This window comes from Cuculus canorus, chromosome 28 (genome assembly GCF_017976375.1).
Source record: "Cuculus canorus isolate bCucCan1 chromosome 28, bCucCan1.pri, whole genome shotgun sequence".
NCBI classification, from domain to species: domain Eukaryota; kingdom Metazoa; phylum Chordata; class Aves; order Cuculiformes; family Cuculidae; genus Cuculus; species Cuculus canorus.
The window spans coordinates 365825-381171 of record NC_071428.1 but is presented as its reverse complement, the minus strand read 5'-3'; the positions used below and the strand labels follow the sequence as shown (position 1 = coordinate 381171).

General features: G+C 54.9%; 1 protein-coding gene across 2 annotated transcripts in view; it reads left to right on the top strand.

The window, feature by feature from the left end:
• The first annotated feature begins 994 nt into the window (after positions 1–994).
• Positions 995–15347, top strand: part of GATAD2B (GATA zinc finger domain containing 2B) — a 48087-nt gene continuing 33734 nt past the window's right edge. Inside the window, exon 1 of one of the 2 annotated variants that reach the window (XM_054050708.1) lies at positions 995–1115. Coding sequence is in view for 1 of the 2 variants with exons in the window: in XM_054050706.1 (XP_053906681.1) it covers positions 3837–4027 (191 nt within the window). In the remaining variant the exon portion in view is untranslated. Of the gene's footprint in view, positions 1116–3792; positions 4028–15347 lie in introns of those variants that run through there. The other variant, XM_054050706.1, reaches the window with a different exon arrangement.

Genomic DNA, 15347 nt, shown 5'->3' with positions numbered 1-15347 from the left:
CTCCCTCCCTGCTGGCCGCGCTTCTCTTGATGCAGCCCAGGACACGGTTGGTTTCTGGGCTGTGAGCGCACGTTGCGGCTCCTGTCGAGCTTCTCCTCGACCAGCACCCCAAGTCCTTCTCCTCGGGGCTGCTCTCCATCCCATTATCCCCATCGTGTACTGAAACCGGGGATTGCCCCGACCCAGGGGTAGGACCTTGCCCTTGGCCTGGTTGAACCCTCTGAGGTTCTCCAGCCCCACTTCTCCAGCCTGTCCAGGTCCCTCTGGATGACATCCCGTCCTTCCAGTGTGGCAACTGCCCCACTCAGCTCGGTGTCATCTGCAAACTCGCTGAGGGTGCCCTCGATCTCGCTGTCAATGTCATTGATAAAGGTATTGAACAGCACTGATCCCAGTACAGACCCTGAGGGACACCACTGGTCACGGTGGTGATAAGAGCTGCAAGAGGGGAGACTGAGATAAGATCTTGAAGAGAAATGTTTTGCTGTGCGGGTAGGGAGGCCCTGGCCAAGGTGGCTGCCCCATCCCTGGGGGTTCCAGGCCAGGTTGGATGGCGCTTGGAGCCGCTGATCAGTGGGAGGTGTCCCTGTCCATGGATGGGTCTGGATGGGCTTTGAGGTCCCTTCAATCTGTAGCCCCACTGAACCCTGCGGCTACGGCGGCCGCTTTGGGTCCAACTTCTCCCACCGAGCCGCACTGGGGGGGGGGGGAGGGGTTGGGTTTGCCCGCCGACACCGCGCACGGCCCGCAGTACCCGGATGTCCAGGCTCGCGGCCCCATTAAAGGCTCCCCGCGGGGGCTGCTCCACGCCTTCCCATGGGCTGAGCCGCGCGCCAGTCCTCGCGCTCTCCGGCCAATCGGAGACGCCGGGCGGGCGCATCCGGGCGGGAGGAGGCTCTGATTGGTCGAGAAGCGAGTCCGTCCCTCCCCCCTCGCGGCAGCCAATGGGCGCGGCGGGCGCGGGGCGGGGGGCGGGGCCGGGCCGCGCGAGGAGCTGCCCAATCAGCGCCATTGTTTGTGGTGGTGCCGGCGGCGCTCGGCGGCGGCTGCGGCGTCTGCTCCGCCCGCCCCGGCCCGGCCCGGCCCCAGGCCGCCCCCGGCCCCCCCCGAGCCAGGTGAGGCCGCGGGGTGAGGAGGGGACCAGGGTGAGGGGCGGCGGCGCCTGTATTGGAGGCGATTGTGTTTGGGGGCGTCTGTACTTGGGGCCAGCGGCAGGGTTTGTGGGGGCTCTGCCGGCAGGAGGCAGAGCCCAGAGGATTTGAGGGGGACGGGGTGGGGACTGTAGTCTGAGGGGATGTCTGCATTTGGGGCAGTGCCAAAGGTGTTGACGGGCTCTGCTGGCAGGAGGCAGAGCCCGGGGGATTCGGTAGGGGCAGAGAGCAGGGACTGGAGGGGACAGGGGCTGTAGGATTGGAGAAGTGCCTCTGGTTTGGGGTTCCTGTATTTGGGGGCAGCGCCACGTGCTGGGGGCTCTGCTGGCTGGAGGCGGAGCTCAGAGGGTTTGAGGGGCAGAAGTGGTGGCTGTAGGATGAGGGCATGTCTGTATTTTGGGGTGTTTGGGGTGTTTGTGGGTATTTGGGGGCAGCAGCAGGGTTTTGGGGGGCTCTGCAGTCACGAGGCAGAGCCTGGGGGATTTTGGGAGGCAGAAGTAGGGATTCGGAGGGGGCTATAGTGTGGGAGGGGTGCCTCTGTCTGGGGGCAGAGGCAGGGGTTTTGGGGGATTCTCCTGGCAGGAGGTGGAGCTCAGTGCGTTTGGGGGACAGGAGTGGAGGCTGTAGGATGAGCGCGTCCCGTATTTAGGGATGTCTATATTGTGGGCAGTGCCAGGGGTTTGTGGGGTTCTGCTGGCAGGAGGCAGAGCCCAGGAGATTTGAGGGGGCAGGGAATGGGGATTTGGGTGCCAGGGGGTGTAAGCTGGGAGAAGTGCCTCTATTTGGGGGCAGCACCAGGGGCTGTGGGGCTCCGCTGGCTGGAAGCGGAGCTCAGGGGGTTGGGGGGAGGCAGAACGTAGGGCTTTGGTGGACAGGAGCTGTAAGATTGGGGGGTTGTGCTTGTATTTGGGGTGATTGTGTTTGGGAGTTTGTGTTTGGGGGCAGCAGCAGGGTTTAGGGGGCTTTGCTGGCAGGAGACAGAGCCCAGTGGTTTTGGGGGGGCTGAGTGCAGGGATTTTGGGGAGCAGGAGGTGGGGATTTGGAGGAACAGGGGGTGTAGGATGGGAGGGGTGCCTCTGTTTGGGGGCAGCAGCACGGTTTGGGGGGCTCTGCTGGCAGGAGGCAGAACTCAGGCGGCTTGGGGGTCGGGGGTGAGGATTTGCGGGGGCAGGAGTGAGGGCTGTAGGATGAAGGGATGTCTGTATTTGGGGCAGTGCCAGGGGTTTTGTTGGGGGCAGAGAGCAGGGATTTGGGGTGCAGGAGCTGTAGGTTGGGGGGTGGCTTAGTTTGAGGGCAGCATCAGGGTTTGGTGGAGCTGAGTGGTTTGGGAGGGGACAGAGTGCAGGGATTTAGGGGGCAGGAGCTGTGGGATGGGATGGGGGGCACCTGTATTTGGGGTCTTTGTGTTTCAGGGTGTCTGTATTGGGAGCAGCAGCAAGGGTTGGGGGGCTTTGTTGGCAGGAGTTGGAGCCCAGGGGATTTTGGGGATCAGGAAATGGGAGCTGTAGGATGAGGGAGTATCTGTATTTGGGGCAGCGCCAGGGGTTTGGAGGGGCTCTGCTGGCAGGAGGCAGAGCTCAGGGGATTTGGGAGTGCAGAATGCAGGGATCTGGGGAGATGGGTGGCACGATTTGGGGGGGCAGGGTGTGGGGGTATCCTTAATGGGTGTGTGTGCTGTCTATATTTGGGGGTGTTTGTATCTGGGGGCACCAGCAGGGATTTTGGGGGATCTGCTGGCAGGAGGCAGAGCCCAGGTGAGTTGGAGGGATAGAATGTAGGGATTTGGGGATCAAGAGGTGCCAGTGAGGGAAGGGGCAGGGCTCGCGGGGAGCAGAGACGGAGGGGTGGGGGGGCTCTGTATTTGAGGGCAGCACCAAGGGATTAGGGAGGGCTCTGCTGACAGGAGGCAGCCCCCAGGGCCTTGGGAGGCTGAGGAATGGGGGGTGTCCCATTCCCAGAGAAGAGGGTGAGGGTGAGGGTGCCAGGGGAGGGGAGAGTCTGAAGGATGGAGGTATCTGTATTGGGGGGAGTGTCTGTATGTGGGGGCAGCGCCAAGGGCTCTGCTGGCAAGAGGCAGAGCCCAGGGGATTGGTGGGAGCAGAACATAGGGACTTGGGGGGCAGAGATGAGAAGGGGGGTTGTTTCTTTGTGGCAGCAGAGCTCAGAGATTAGGGGGGCGGCGCAGAGCCCTGGGGTTCTGAGCTGGCACTGTGGGGTTTTGGGGGGGCTATGGAGCCCAGTGGTTTTGGAGGGGCAGTAGCTGGCCCATCCCTTGGGAAGGGGTGGGGATGCCCCGTGGTAAAACGGGGTGTTGGCTGCTCCTTGTGGACTGGGGGGCTGGAGGCGGTGGGGGCGCGGGGCTCGCTGTGCGTGGGGGTCTGCAGGGCGGCTGCCTCGTGCTAACAGGGAGCAACCTCCTCTTGGTGCATCTGGAGGGCCTGGGGGGCAGCGAGGGGTCCCCCCCATCTTCGGGGTTGGGGCTGGGATGGAAAAGCCCTCTGCGATGGGGAGCTCGGGGGTGGCTGCTCTCCCGATCACCCGGGGGGCACCCGCTTTGTTCCCTCCTCTTCTGCCAGGTTTTGGGAGTGACTCCCCCCTTTCCTTCTGCGATTCCCCCCTTTCCTTTCATTTCCTGCCATTCCCGTTGCCATCGCGGCGTTTTCCTGCTCCCCCGTTACGGAGGTGATGGAAGCGGGTGATCGCCTGCCCCTGCCTCGCTCTGCGCCGGTTGGGAATCCAGATTTTCAGCCCTGCGGGATTCTCCCTCCTTTCTCCACTCCCTCCGCTTCATCTTTTCCCGATGCCGCTTCCCCACGTCAAATCCAGGAGGGGAGCAGCCAGGAAAACTTCCACATCTCTGCTTTAACGTGGAGCAAGTGAGTCCTGCGGTTGCTGCCTGCTTCCATGTGGGCAGCCCTGCCTGCGCCCCTTTTGCTGGGGAGATTGGAGTCTGGGGGGATGAAAACTCTGCTTTTGGGAAGGCACAGCCCCTTCCCACTTGGCATTTGGGAAGCTGGATGGCACCATTCCTCTCCCCTTTGCTCAAATTCCCAAAAATAAGAGTGTTCAAGGTGTTTAAACGGCTCTGCCTTCCCCTCGGTGCCTGGAAAGAAGGGGCTGTGTGATGGCGGGGGGGTACTGTGCCAGGAGGAGGAGGTTTGGGCGAGCGGAGGGTAGCTGTAAGCAAGGAGGAAGAGCGACAGCATATGGATGCGATCGGATCGATTCGCTTTAGCTGCTTTGCCGTCCTCGCCTTCTGTTTGCTGAAATCACCCCCAAAAAGGGGTGGGTTTTTTTTTTTTTGAGGCTGCCTCGGCTGCTGACAGGCGGGGGGAGGAGGGGGATCCGAGCCCTTGGGAGCGGCATCCTTCTGGAAGAAGGTGTGGGAGGTTTTGACTCCGATTTCGTGGTGTTCTTGGGTGGGGGTTGGGGAAGGTTCGCAACAACGAGAGCGGTATGAGAGCGAGGGGGGGGCGGTTTACAAGGATTGTGCGCGGTTGGCTGCCGGCAGCGGATCGTTCGTGTGCCGTGTCCAAGCTGTCCAGGTGTGCCAAGAGAGACCCCAAAATGCGAGCAGTTTGCTCTGGTGCATCTCTGGGTTCGAAACGCCTCACAGGGAGCCATGTCTGAATGGTCCAGGTATGCCAGGAGAGACCCCAAAATGCAGGTCCTCTGCTCCGGCACGTCAGGGAGCCATGTCTGAGTGGTCCAGGTGTGCCAGGAGAGACCCCAAAATGCAGGTCCTCTGCTCCGGCACGTCAGGGAGCTGTGTCTGAGTGGTCCAGGTGTGCCAGGAGAGACCCCAAAATGCAGGTCCTCTGCTCCGGCACGTCAGGGAGCTGTGTCTGAGTGGTCCAGGTGTGCCAGGAGAGACCCCAAAATGCAGGTCCTTTGCTCCGGCACGTCAAGGAGCTGTGTCTGAGTGGTCCAGGTGTGCCAGGAGAGACCCCAAAATGCGAGTGCTCTGCTTCGGTGCGTCACTGGGTTCGAAATGCTGTGTGGGGAGCCGTGTCTGAGCAGTCCAGGTGTGCTGGGAAAGACTCCCAAAACACAAGCGCTCTGCTCTGGTGCATCACTAGGTTCGAAACACCCCACATGGAGCCATGTCAGAGTGGTCCAGGTGTGCTAGGAGAGACCCCCAAAATGCAAGCGATCTGCTCCGGTGCATCACTGGGTTCAAAATGCTGGATGGGGAGTCATGTCCCAGTGGTCTAGGTGTGCTGGAAGAGCCCCCCAAAATGCAGGCGCTCTGCTCCAGCACATCGCTGGGTTTAAAATGCCCTATGGGGCACCATTGGTTTTGGCTCGTGTGGGTGCCGGGGAGCTCGGCACTACTGGGCTGAAATGTGGCCTCCATCATGTTTGTACCTTATCCAAAATGGGCTCCGGGTCCCCTTGGATCGTGGGAATCCCCCATCCTCGCGCGATGCAGGAGCATGCCTGTAATTTGTTGCATTCCTGATTCTCCTGGGTGCATCAAAGCCGCTGATTGCCTGGTGGTGGAAAACAGTGGGGAAAAAAACCAACCCATTTTTGGGGCCGGCGACCTGGTTTCCGAGCCGTTAAGATCTCCAGTGTGAGGTGCGAGTGTCGCTTTGGCGCTTTTCCTGATCACGAGGCTGCGTGAAACCAAATGTGACGTGTGGCTGACAGGGAGCATCCATCTTTGCAGTGCTGTGGTTTGCCGGTGCGGAGAGCGGCCTGCCTTCCTCCTCTGACTCTCCCACCGGGCACCCAGCTCCGCTCGGAGCATCCCAGGCCCTGCTGTGCTCCCGGCTGCTCCAGTGCAGCTCTCGGTACGGCTGCCTCCTTCCAAGTGTTTCTGGGTGGGGACAGTAGGAATATCTCCTCGGCAGAGTTAATTAAACTCAAGATGCTCTTGAAAGGATCTTTTCTGACAATGTTTTCTTCCGGGGGAGCAGCACAGGGTGCAGAATCGACCACTCGGAAGATGCAGGGGGGTTTAAATGTGAGGAGCTCCCCGGATTCATTCACTGAGCCACCTTCAGCACTCCTGCTCCCTCCAGTATTTAAGGAAAAACCATCACTGAGGGGTTTGTTTTTCTTTATTTCCCTGTTAACTGATAATTCTCTGCGTTTTGTGCTGCTTTCCCCACTGCGAATGCTCATGGGGTGCTGGGCTGCAGCCCCTTTGTACCCCCTTTTTGGAGCCGGCTCCACGGATCCTGCCTCAGAATGAGTCCTGTTGCTCCGTGCCGTCGTAGGAATCGCTGATTCTTAAACTGTTTTGCCAAGAACAAGACCTAGGGGTGTAGGGAAAAAATACATATCCCTGTTTTACCAACCCAATGTGTTCCCCCACAGAAAATGGACTTTTATTTGTTAGAGTGGGGTCTGGTTCAGCAAAGCTGCAGATGCGCAAACCCCAAAGGCTCATCTCTGCCTGCGCAACAGCAAACGGTTTCTGGTTAGAAACCAAGAGAGATCGGCCATAAATCTGATCCCCGTGCACAGCCGTCCACCTTGCACGTGGGGGTTCAGCCTATCAGGCAGTGCCACATGCTGCTGCGGATTTACAGCATTGGATCGACCACTAGAAGATGGAGAAGAAACTTTTATGTGGAGCCACTGTGCCGAGACCTTGCCAGCACTTCTGCATAGGCATGTTGAGTGCGGAGGCAGTTTGGGATCTGTTTGCTTCTGGTGCTCCTCAGTGCCACAAACGATCCCTCTGTGGAGAGCTGTGGGGTTGGGTTTTGCCTGGAAACTCATGGATTCCTGCTCCTCAGCCTTGAGGTGGTTTCGAGGAGCTAGTTATGGATGGCAGGGGTTCCATTTACCATGACTCTTTTTGTGGCATTATGTTGTTTTGGGGGGCTTTAAACCCATGAGATCGTATCGCGTTGTTCTGTAACTCAGTTTGCAGCATCTCGGAGCGATGCTCCAAGCGACGGGGTTTGGAAGTGAGGTGTGATGGGAAGTGAGATATCGCAATGGGTGCCTGTTTCTCCCCTTCACAATTCTGGATAGGCCTCAAATCCTTTCTCTGGATTGCTTCTGGTATTTTGGGTAATTCAGCTATTTAGAAAAGCCACGGCCAATATTTTCTGCCTCGGTGGTGCTTCCTTCAGGAGGCTTCCCTGGAAAAGCGAGAAGCTGTGCTCACTCACATCCCAGCAGACCGTCTGCCTGAGAAGAGGCTCATTCTGCTGTGGCATGAGTTTGCTGCGAGGGCTGGAGCTGAAACACTTATCTGGGTCATTCAAAAGAGAGATGTTTGAATGCTTTTTCCCCCCCTTACAGAGTGTTAGTCTAGAATTGGGACTTTTCTGAGTGCGCTGTCGAGGTGTGACGGCGGGGTCCTGATTACACAGCTCGGGTAGCGCGGCTTGCGCAGGCTCTGCTGGTGCGGTTGGGTTGAGTTGACTGCATTTTCATGGTGATGACACCAATCCCGGAGCTGCACCTTCTACCCAGGAACACCGGAAGGTTTTTCTGCTGGGCTTTACCCTCCTGGATCCAACCTCCCACTCCACCTTCTTGCTCTTGATGGATTCAGAAACGGGGCCAGGAGCAGCAGAGCTTTGCAGCAGGAGTGATGCCGGTGGCCCATGGATGTGCGGTGCTTCTTGTTTTCCTGCTTTTCTTGTTAAGGCTGGAAATGGATGGACATAAAGCTGAGCTGACCTTAAAACGGAGCTGCTATCTGGTAACTTTCCAGCGCTCTGGAGCAGTTTGGGCGGATGGTGACTTTCCCCCATCCCTGAACATTGCCAGCCAAGCACAGCATTCTGAGCTCCCCTGCTCTTTCCTGGAGCTCCAGCTGAACTGGAAACCAGCACCAGACGTCACTATGTTCATTCCGAGGATGGAAGCCGCGGTGCCTAGATCCAGTGATGGATGTGGCTCTGCTTTGGTGGAGCTGCAAGAAGGAACCACAGGCCTTGGAGAACTTGTCCCCACCTATGGGAAGTGAATTGGCAAGAGGCTGCAGCGCTGGTATTTATTCTTTGTTTCTTCACTGGCACAGTGAAGATTCTGGTATCCGGAAGGATGCTCCTTTGCCCTCATGGAACGAGGCAGGGCTTGAAGTGAGAGCTGCCTCCAATCTACTATCGGGATGCTGAAATTGGACGATTTCAGGGTTCAGCCCCAAAATAGGCACTCAGACCTGAAATACCTGCTGCCACCGTGAAGTCAGGAAACTTTGATTAGGGGTGAAACAAAATGGATGTGGCCTCACAGGACTGGTGTGCAATGGTCATGTCGAGGCTTTGTGGAAAAAAAAGCCCCAAGGCTCTTTATAGGCTTCTCTGTGTCAGTCTTCTGTCTAATTTTAGAGAGGAGGCTTGGAAGCGCCTCTCCACATGCCCTCCAAATTCCAAATGCCCATGCTGGTCTTCAGAAGGATTTCAAGTTTATTGTGGATGCTGTCATCACAAATAACCAGGTAATATTCTGTGTTGGAAGGGGAAAGTTGCAAAACTCATAATGATCGAAAGTTCAGTGTTATCCTGCTTTCCTCAACACACTTTAAATAACTCAGTCTTTGCTGGAACGGAGAGCCAGCAGTCAGAAGTGATGCTCCCCCCCCCCCCTTGTATGAAGATCACGGTAAATAGGACCATGGAATGGGTTTAGTTGGAAGGGACTAAAAAGCCACGGGCAGGGACACCTCCCACTGGATCAAGGACTCTAAACCTATCCAGCCTGGCCTTGAACACCTCCAGGGATGGGGCAGCCACCACTGCTCTGGGCAGCCGGTTCCCACGTCTCCAAGAATGATCCTTGGAGTTGAGAGAGAGGCATTAGAAGAGCACTGAGGTGGTGATGGAAAGCAAGAGCCTGGGGAGTTCTTGGCTTAGGCTGAATTGAGTTGTGTCTCCTCCTGTCAGCGCAACGGGGAAGGAGGAAAGGTCCTGTTGTGCCCGGAGGATCTGCCCTGAGCCTTGTTTCCTCCCATTTATTGGTGTTCATCGCAGCGGTTCTTTTCCTGCGTGGGTTTTTCCTGCCTGTTTTTTAACAGCAGACCTTGCTGCTGTGGAGTGAGGGTGGCCGGTGCCTGTGCTCTTCCAAATGTGCTGGCTCCTGAAACCATGCCCTGGTGTCTTTTGGGCTTGATGCAGCCGCACAGGGACCAGGGACCTTGTGGCCAAGTGCCCTTTGCTTTGGTGGAAGAGTTAAAAACGCCTTAAAATACCTTAAAACACCCAATACTGGATCTGGTACTGGGTGCTGCTGGATTTGGGCTTCTGGATCAAATGAAAGTGACCCTGAGCACAAACCAATAAGCATATTTTTCCAGAATATCCTGGATTTAGGCTTCTTTTTCACTGAATCTCGGAAAGTGAATGTGAGAATCCTGTTTCTTTGGGATTAGACCCAACCCAAGCCCATCTGTCGCCTTGGGAAGGGAGCGCTGCTGCTCACGGCCTGGTTTCCATCTCCAGGTTCTGCAGCTTTAGGTGATGCCTGATCCGTGCCTGGGAGCAGAGCAGCTTCCATACATGAAGACAACACCTTCATATACTTCTCTTCTACTCCAGTTGGATAACAGAGCCTAAACCCGGATCTTATACACCAAACGTGCATGAAGATAAATACTCGGAGGGAACAGAAACCCTTTGGCATGTGGGGTCTCAGAGTGTCGCCTTTCCCAGTTCAAATCTTTATCAGCCTGATATCGTGGTCTCAGGTGGCTGATGTGACCATGGGGAGTTGGAGAGAACATCCCTCCTCTTCTCTGGCAGAGGGGTCTCATGGAGCAAGCTGTGGAACTGAGATTCTGGAGGAAAGAGCCTGGACCTCTACCTTCTGTGAGCTCATGTGTTGGGATCAGGGCGTTTATCCCTCTTCTGCCAAGCCCGAATGCCTTTAGTCGTGTCCCTACCAGCAAGGAACCAGATGGAAGCGTGGTTCTTCAAGCGAGGAAGGAGGATGTGTCCTGAAATGCCTCTCGTGTGTGATTGAATGCAGCTCTTTTCCCCCAGGCTCTTCACCCTGGTGAGGTGCTGTGGAGTGTAAGCACCTCCGACTCCTCCGATCCATGGAAGAAGCCTTCTCATCCGCATCCTGGCACAAAGCCCCGCAAAGCCAATGTGCAAGATCTCACTCTGTGCCGCCCCAGCATCTCATCCTCTCTTGGAGGAGCATGGGAGACATGAGGGGAGACGGATAACCTGGAATCCTCCTGCCAATGAGTCTGGGTTTAACAGTTGCTTGTCTTGTTTCTTCCCTTTTCCCACCTGCCTAACACAGTTTGTAGGAGAAGAAAGATAATTCGCTTTAATGAATTATAAAACTTGTTTCACTGCAGTGGGTCCTCATTTCTCCTTTTGTCTGCGGCAGAGTCACTGTTTGAGTCGAATAAAATTAACTTAATCCCTGGAAAGACAAAAGAACTGAAACTTCTGGCTGCTGAGTGGAGCTGAGGGAAGGAGCGGGCAGGACATTATCTTGAAGGCCCCATATGCTTTGCCAATCATAATGTTTTGGGGTTGCTTTTTGTAATCTGGAGTTTTACATTTAAACACTTTGCCATTTAAAAATGGTTCTTTTATGTATATAGATGTATTTGTATTTGTTTTCCCAGCCAGCGTCTGAGCGCTGTGTGCAGAAAGTTAATGGAGCGCTGCAGCGTCTTTCCAAACATCTACAGGTGCGGTCGCTCCGTCTGCCGTTGTGAGGGACGGGGGTACTGAATGGAAAAGCCATTCGTCCTTTGTGCTGTGGGCTCATAGGAAATGGTTAAGGTTTGCGCTGTGAAGGATTGATTGAGGTTGGGTTGCTGGCTTGATTTGGTGAAGGTCTGCACTGGGGCTTGGGCTGGAGAGTGTCTGGAAACCTGGGAAGCATCGGGAAACCCAGGCTTCGGTTGGCAACCCAGGCACCGTCTGAGCTGCTTCCAGTTCAAATCCTTTTGGTGGTAGTTTATAGTGATTCCCTGAAGCAGGTGGAGATGCTGCTCCTGTCTCTGGAAGGAAGCTCTTTGTTTCTCCGGCACTTGTGTGGAGGCCCGGCGCAGCCTGACTCTCTGTGATCTGTTTTGTCTAGAGCTTTCAGTTAGAATTGTAGAGTCATGGAATGGTTTGGGTTGGAAGGGACCTCAAAGCCCATCCCGTTCCACCCCCCGGAACACCTCCCACTGATCAGGGGCTCCAAGCCCCATCCAACTTGGCCTTGAACACCTCCAGGGATGGGGCAGCCACTGCTGCTCTGGGCAACCTGGGTCAGGGCCTCCCCACCTTCACAGCCAAGGTGGTGTCACTGGCCAAGGTGATGCTCTTCAGATTTTTTAGCTGTAAAATGGAATTTTTAGGGAAAGAAAATCCATTGGAAAGGTGCAGTTCAGAGAATTTCAGAATGGTTGCTTGGCCAGAGTTGCTTGTTGTTCAGTCCAAACCTAATGCATTTTCCCTTTCTGTGGGTTACTCCTTAACTTGCTTTCTATTCCAGTCCCTGATCCTGATTTAATCTTGGAGATGGGACAATTTTAAACACCTACGAGTGCGGTGCAGCTCCAGTTTGCTGTTCTGATAGGTTCTTGTTTCAGTCCCTGTACCAATCCCAACAAACCAGCACCCACCCAGAGGAGAGCAGCACTTCAGTGTCTGCAGTTGGAGTCTCTGCTCTTGGTTCAAAGGCACTGGTTTAACGTGACGCTGTGTGTTCGGTAGCTCTGGAACAACACACGTGTCTGCTGGAACAGGGGAAGGATGCTGATATACTGGTTTTTAAAGGAATGGCATTAACAGGAGATCAGATCCTGAATTCCTTTAGCAAAACCAGTTTAAAATACCCTCCCTTCCAGGCCTGGCTGTATTTAATTGGTGTGTTTGGCTGAGATTGGGATAAATTGAAGGACTAGTGGGTTGGGAAGCTGTGTGAGCCACCAAGGGTGCCTTAACGCAAACCACTGGGGGGTTCCAGGTGTTTTTTTGTGTGTGCTGAGGCTGTTTTCTTGATGGCTCGCAAGTGGTTGGGCCACCAGCAGCCCTTGACTCCTCACTTTCTCCTCCCCTGTGAGTTTTGGTGGCGTCTTGCTCTCAATTTTATGCTGATTGTTCTGGCTTTGCTCTCCTTTAGTCTCTGCTCCAAGATAACGTGGACACGAAGTGCTGTTTGGTAGTGAAAACAGCCAGACTGGGAAACTGGCAGCTGCAGGAATTGGTAGTTTCTCGTGCCTTGTGGTGAGGATGGAGATAGGGCTGCTGTCCATTCGCTTGGATGCAAACCACCAACCATCCACTTGGATGCCACCAGCATCCTGGCTTGGATCAGCCATGGCGTGGCCAACAGGAGCAGGGATCATCCCGAGGCCGCACCTGAAATCCTGGATTCAGTTTGGGCTCCTCACTCCAAGAAAGACCTTGAGGGCCTGGAGTGCGTCTGGAGAAGGGAACGGAGCTGCGGGAGGGGCTGGAACGACCCTCCCTGCGACCTTCACACTGGGTTTTGGGGGTCTTTTGGGCTCAACCTTGTTAGTAGCCTGTGCCTTCACACCCGCCCTCTACTCTCCTTCTCTTTCCCCGTTCTCCTGGATGGTTATATGTGATGGATTTGTTCCTTGTCCCCAATAGTGGGAGCTTTTCTCAATATTATTGCTTATTTTGGGGTTGTGGCACTGTTGTCACTTCCTGGGCCGTGGTGTGTGGCAGTTGGCTCTGGGCTGGTACGTGCTGGTGGGATCACGGGCCTTGCGCGTGGTGGTCAATGTGTGGTGGTGGGCTCTGTGCCATGGCACGTGGTGGTCGGATTCGGCAGTGGTCCGTGGTGGTCAGCTCATGGGCTAAACCTTGCCCTGCTGTTTTTTTTCCCCACACTACGTCAGTCCTTTAACGAGTTTATACTTCAAACCTTCTAAATGAGGTATGAGGACAGGCTGAGAGAGCTGGGGTTGTTCAGCCTTGAGAAGAGAAGGCTCCAGGGAGACCTTAGAGCAGCTTCCAGTATGGAAAGGGGCTCCAGGAAAGCTGGGAAGGGGCTCTGGATCAGAGAGTGCAGGGACAGGATGAAGGGAAGGGTTTTGAGCTGGAAGAGGGGAGACTGAGACGAGAGATTAGGGAGAAATGTTTTGCTGTGAGTGTGGGGAGGCCCCGGCCCAGGTTGCCCAGAGCAGTGGTGGCTGCCCCATCCCTGGAGGTGTTCAAGGCCAGGTTGGATGGGGCTTGGAGCCCCTGATCCCGTGGGAGGTGTCCCTGCCCGTTGGGACTGGATGATTTTTAAAGTCCCTTCCAACCTAACCCATTCTTTGATTAAATATTTCATCCCAATACATTAACTCCATGCTATCGCATCCTACTTTTCTGGTCGCTGCCTATTTCTTGCTTTCCTATGAGTTACCTGGGAAAGTTTGAAGGTTTTCCACCCCGGAGACCCTTACCACCCTTCCTTTGTGCACTCTATGTAAGAATTGCTGTCAAAGCGTCAGTGAAGAGAAGACAGGGACATCTGGGCTAATCACCCCACGGAGCCGACGGGAATGGGGAGAGGTTTCTCCTCGATGGATCACCTGCAGATAATGAATTGGGTTCGGGAAGCGGAGCCACATAAAAGCCGCTATTGTTAGCACTTTTGCAGACTTCGTCAAAGGCCTTTTCATACTGGAAATAGAAGCACCCAGAGGAGGGGTCCTTATGAAAGGACCCTAAAATTCAATTAAATGAACAGCCCAGTGATGTTGTACCGATACCTTTCCCCATCCCAGCCATAAAGATCCTTCAGAAGCCTCACACCAGCGGGATAAAGGACGGGGCAGGAGGAGAGATGTAAAGCATCTTCAGCCACCCCTAATTTGTTGGAAAGAGTTTAATCTCCACTCACCTTAAAGCAAGGATGAAAGGTCTGGAGGAAGGTGTGGAGTATGGAAAAAGCATGAAATGGTCCTAAAAAAGAATCAGAGAACAGAAGCGGCTGAGGACAGAGAAGAATGTGACCGGAACTTCTTGCTGCAGTGGGCTGATGTCGATGGGGAAGCGAAGGATGAAGATGTGCCCACAGGGAAGCGTTGGAGGCAGCGCTGTCTCCTCCTTGACGCTGGATGATGTTTCTCCATAACACGGGGAAGAAATCCCAAGCTGCGAGGCCAGGCAGGGTCCTGTGGTGCCTGGGGAGGGGAGCACCAGTGAGTGGGCTGGGATTGTGCTGAGCATCACGTGCGGGCTCGGTGTTGGGAGCTGAATTTCAGCTGCAGAAACCAGCGGTTGAGGCCGTGTTGCTGAGGCCGAGTGTTGAGAGACAGCAAAAACACCTCCATTCTGGTTTTTAAATGGAAAGAGGGTCAACTTCTGGCTGTGGTTGGACCCAAGCAGTGTTAAGGATAGCGGTGATCTGCGGTGGGAAGGGAAAACCAGTGCCTGGATATTGGTGAGACAGCTCGGCTGCCTCCACCCTGGCTGGACTTGAGGACCATTTCCCAGCTATCAGCATGTAGTTTTTTCCCTGGAATTGAACAAATACTGGAAAGGATGAGTGTTTGATCTCCAGGAGAAGCCACACTCATCCGTGTATGTGGGGAGAGGCTGTACCCTCCAGTGATGACCACCAACCACAGAGCGTTGGAGGCTGTGGGTTCCCTCATGCCGTATGAAGAGAGGTTTCCTAATGCAACACCTTCTTTTTTCCCCCAGGGAGGGCAAACCACATCATTTCTTCAAGCAGAACTTTGGGATTTCTCTGCCCAGAGCAGTGATGGCTGCCCCATCCCTGGAGGTGTCCTAGGCCAGGTTGGATGGGGCTTGGAGCCCCCTGATCCAGTGGGAGGTGTCCCTGCCCAAGGCAGGGAGTGGAACTGGATGGACTTTGAGGTCCCTTCCAACTCAAACCGTTCCATGATTCTGTGATTCCTGATGGCATCTCAGCCCTAACTCGCTTGGGCTTTCTCCTTAAAACCACCAATACTTCATCCCACACTTCTCTCCTTCATTCTCTGTGAGCTGCTGTGTGCTCTGCACGTTTTCGGTGGACGCAGCCCGGAAAGAAATCTTATTGGGGCCCAAATCACCACCTCATTAGTTTATAAATCTATGGTAACTACCATGTAATTAAAGCCTAATTAGTTATTTCCGCCTTTGTAAACGAAATTGTTCCGTTTTTATCTAATAAAGGCAAACTCGGGTCGTACCAGTGCTTGGAGTGGCGTTGAGACTCAGCTTAATTACCAGATTCTTTGCAGCCCATAGGTTGACGAAATACACGATCGTTACTGGGTGTTATAGATTACACGGTTATTTGTGT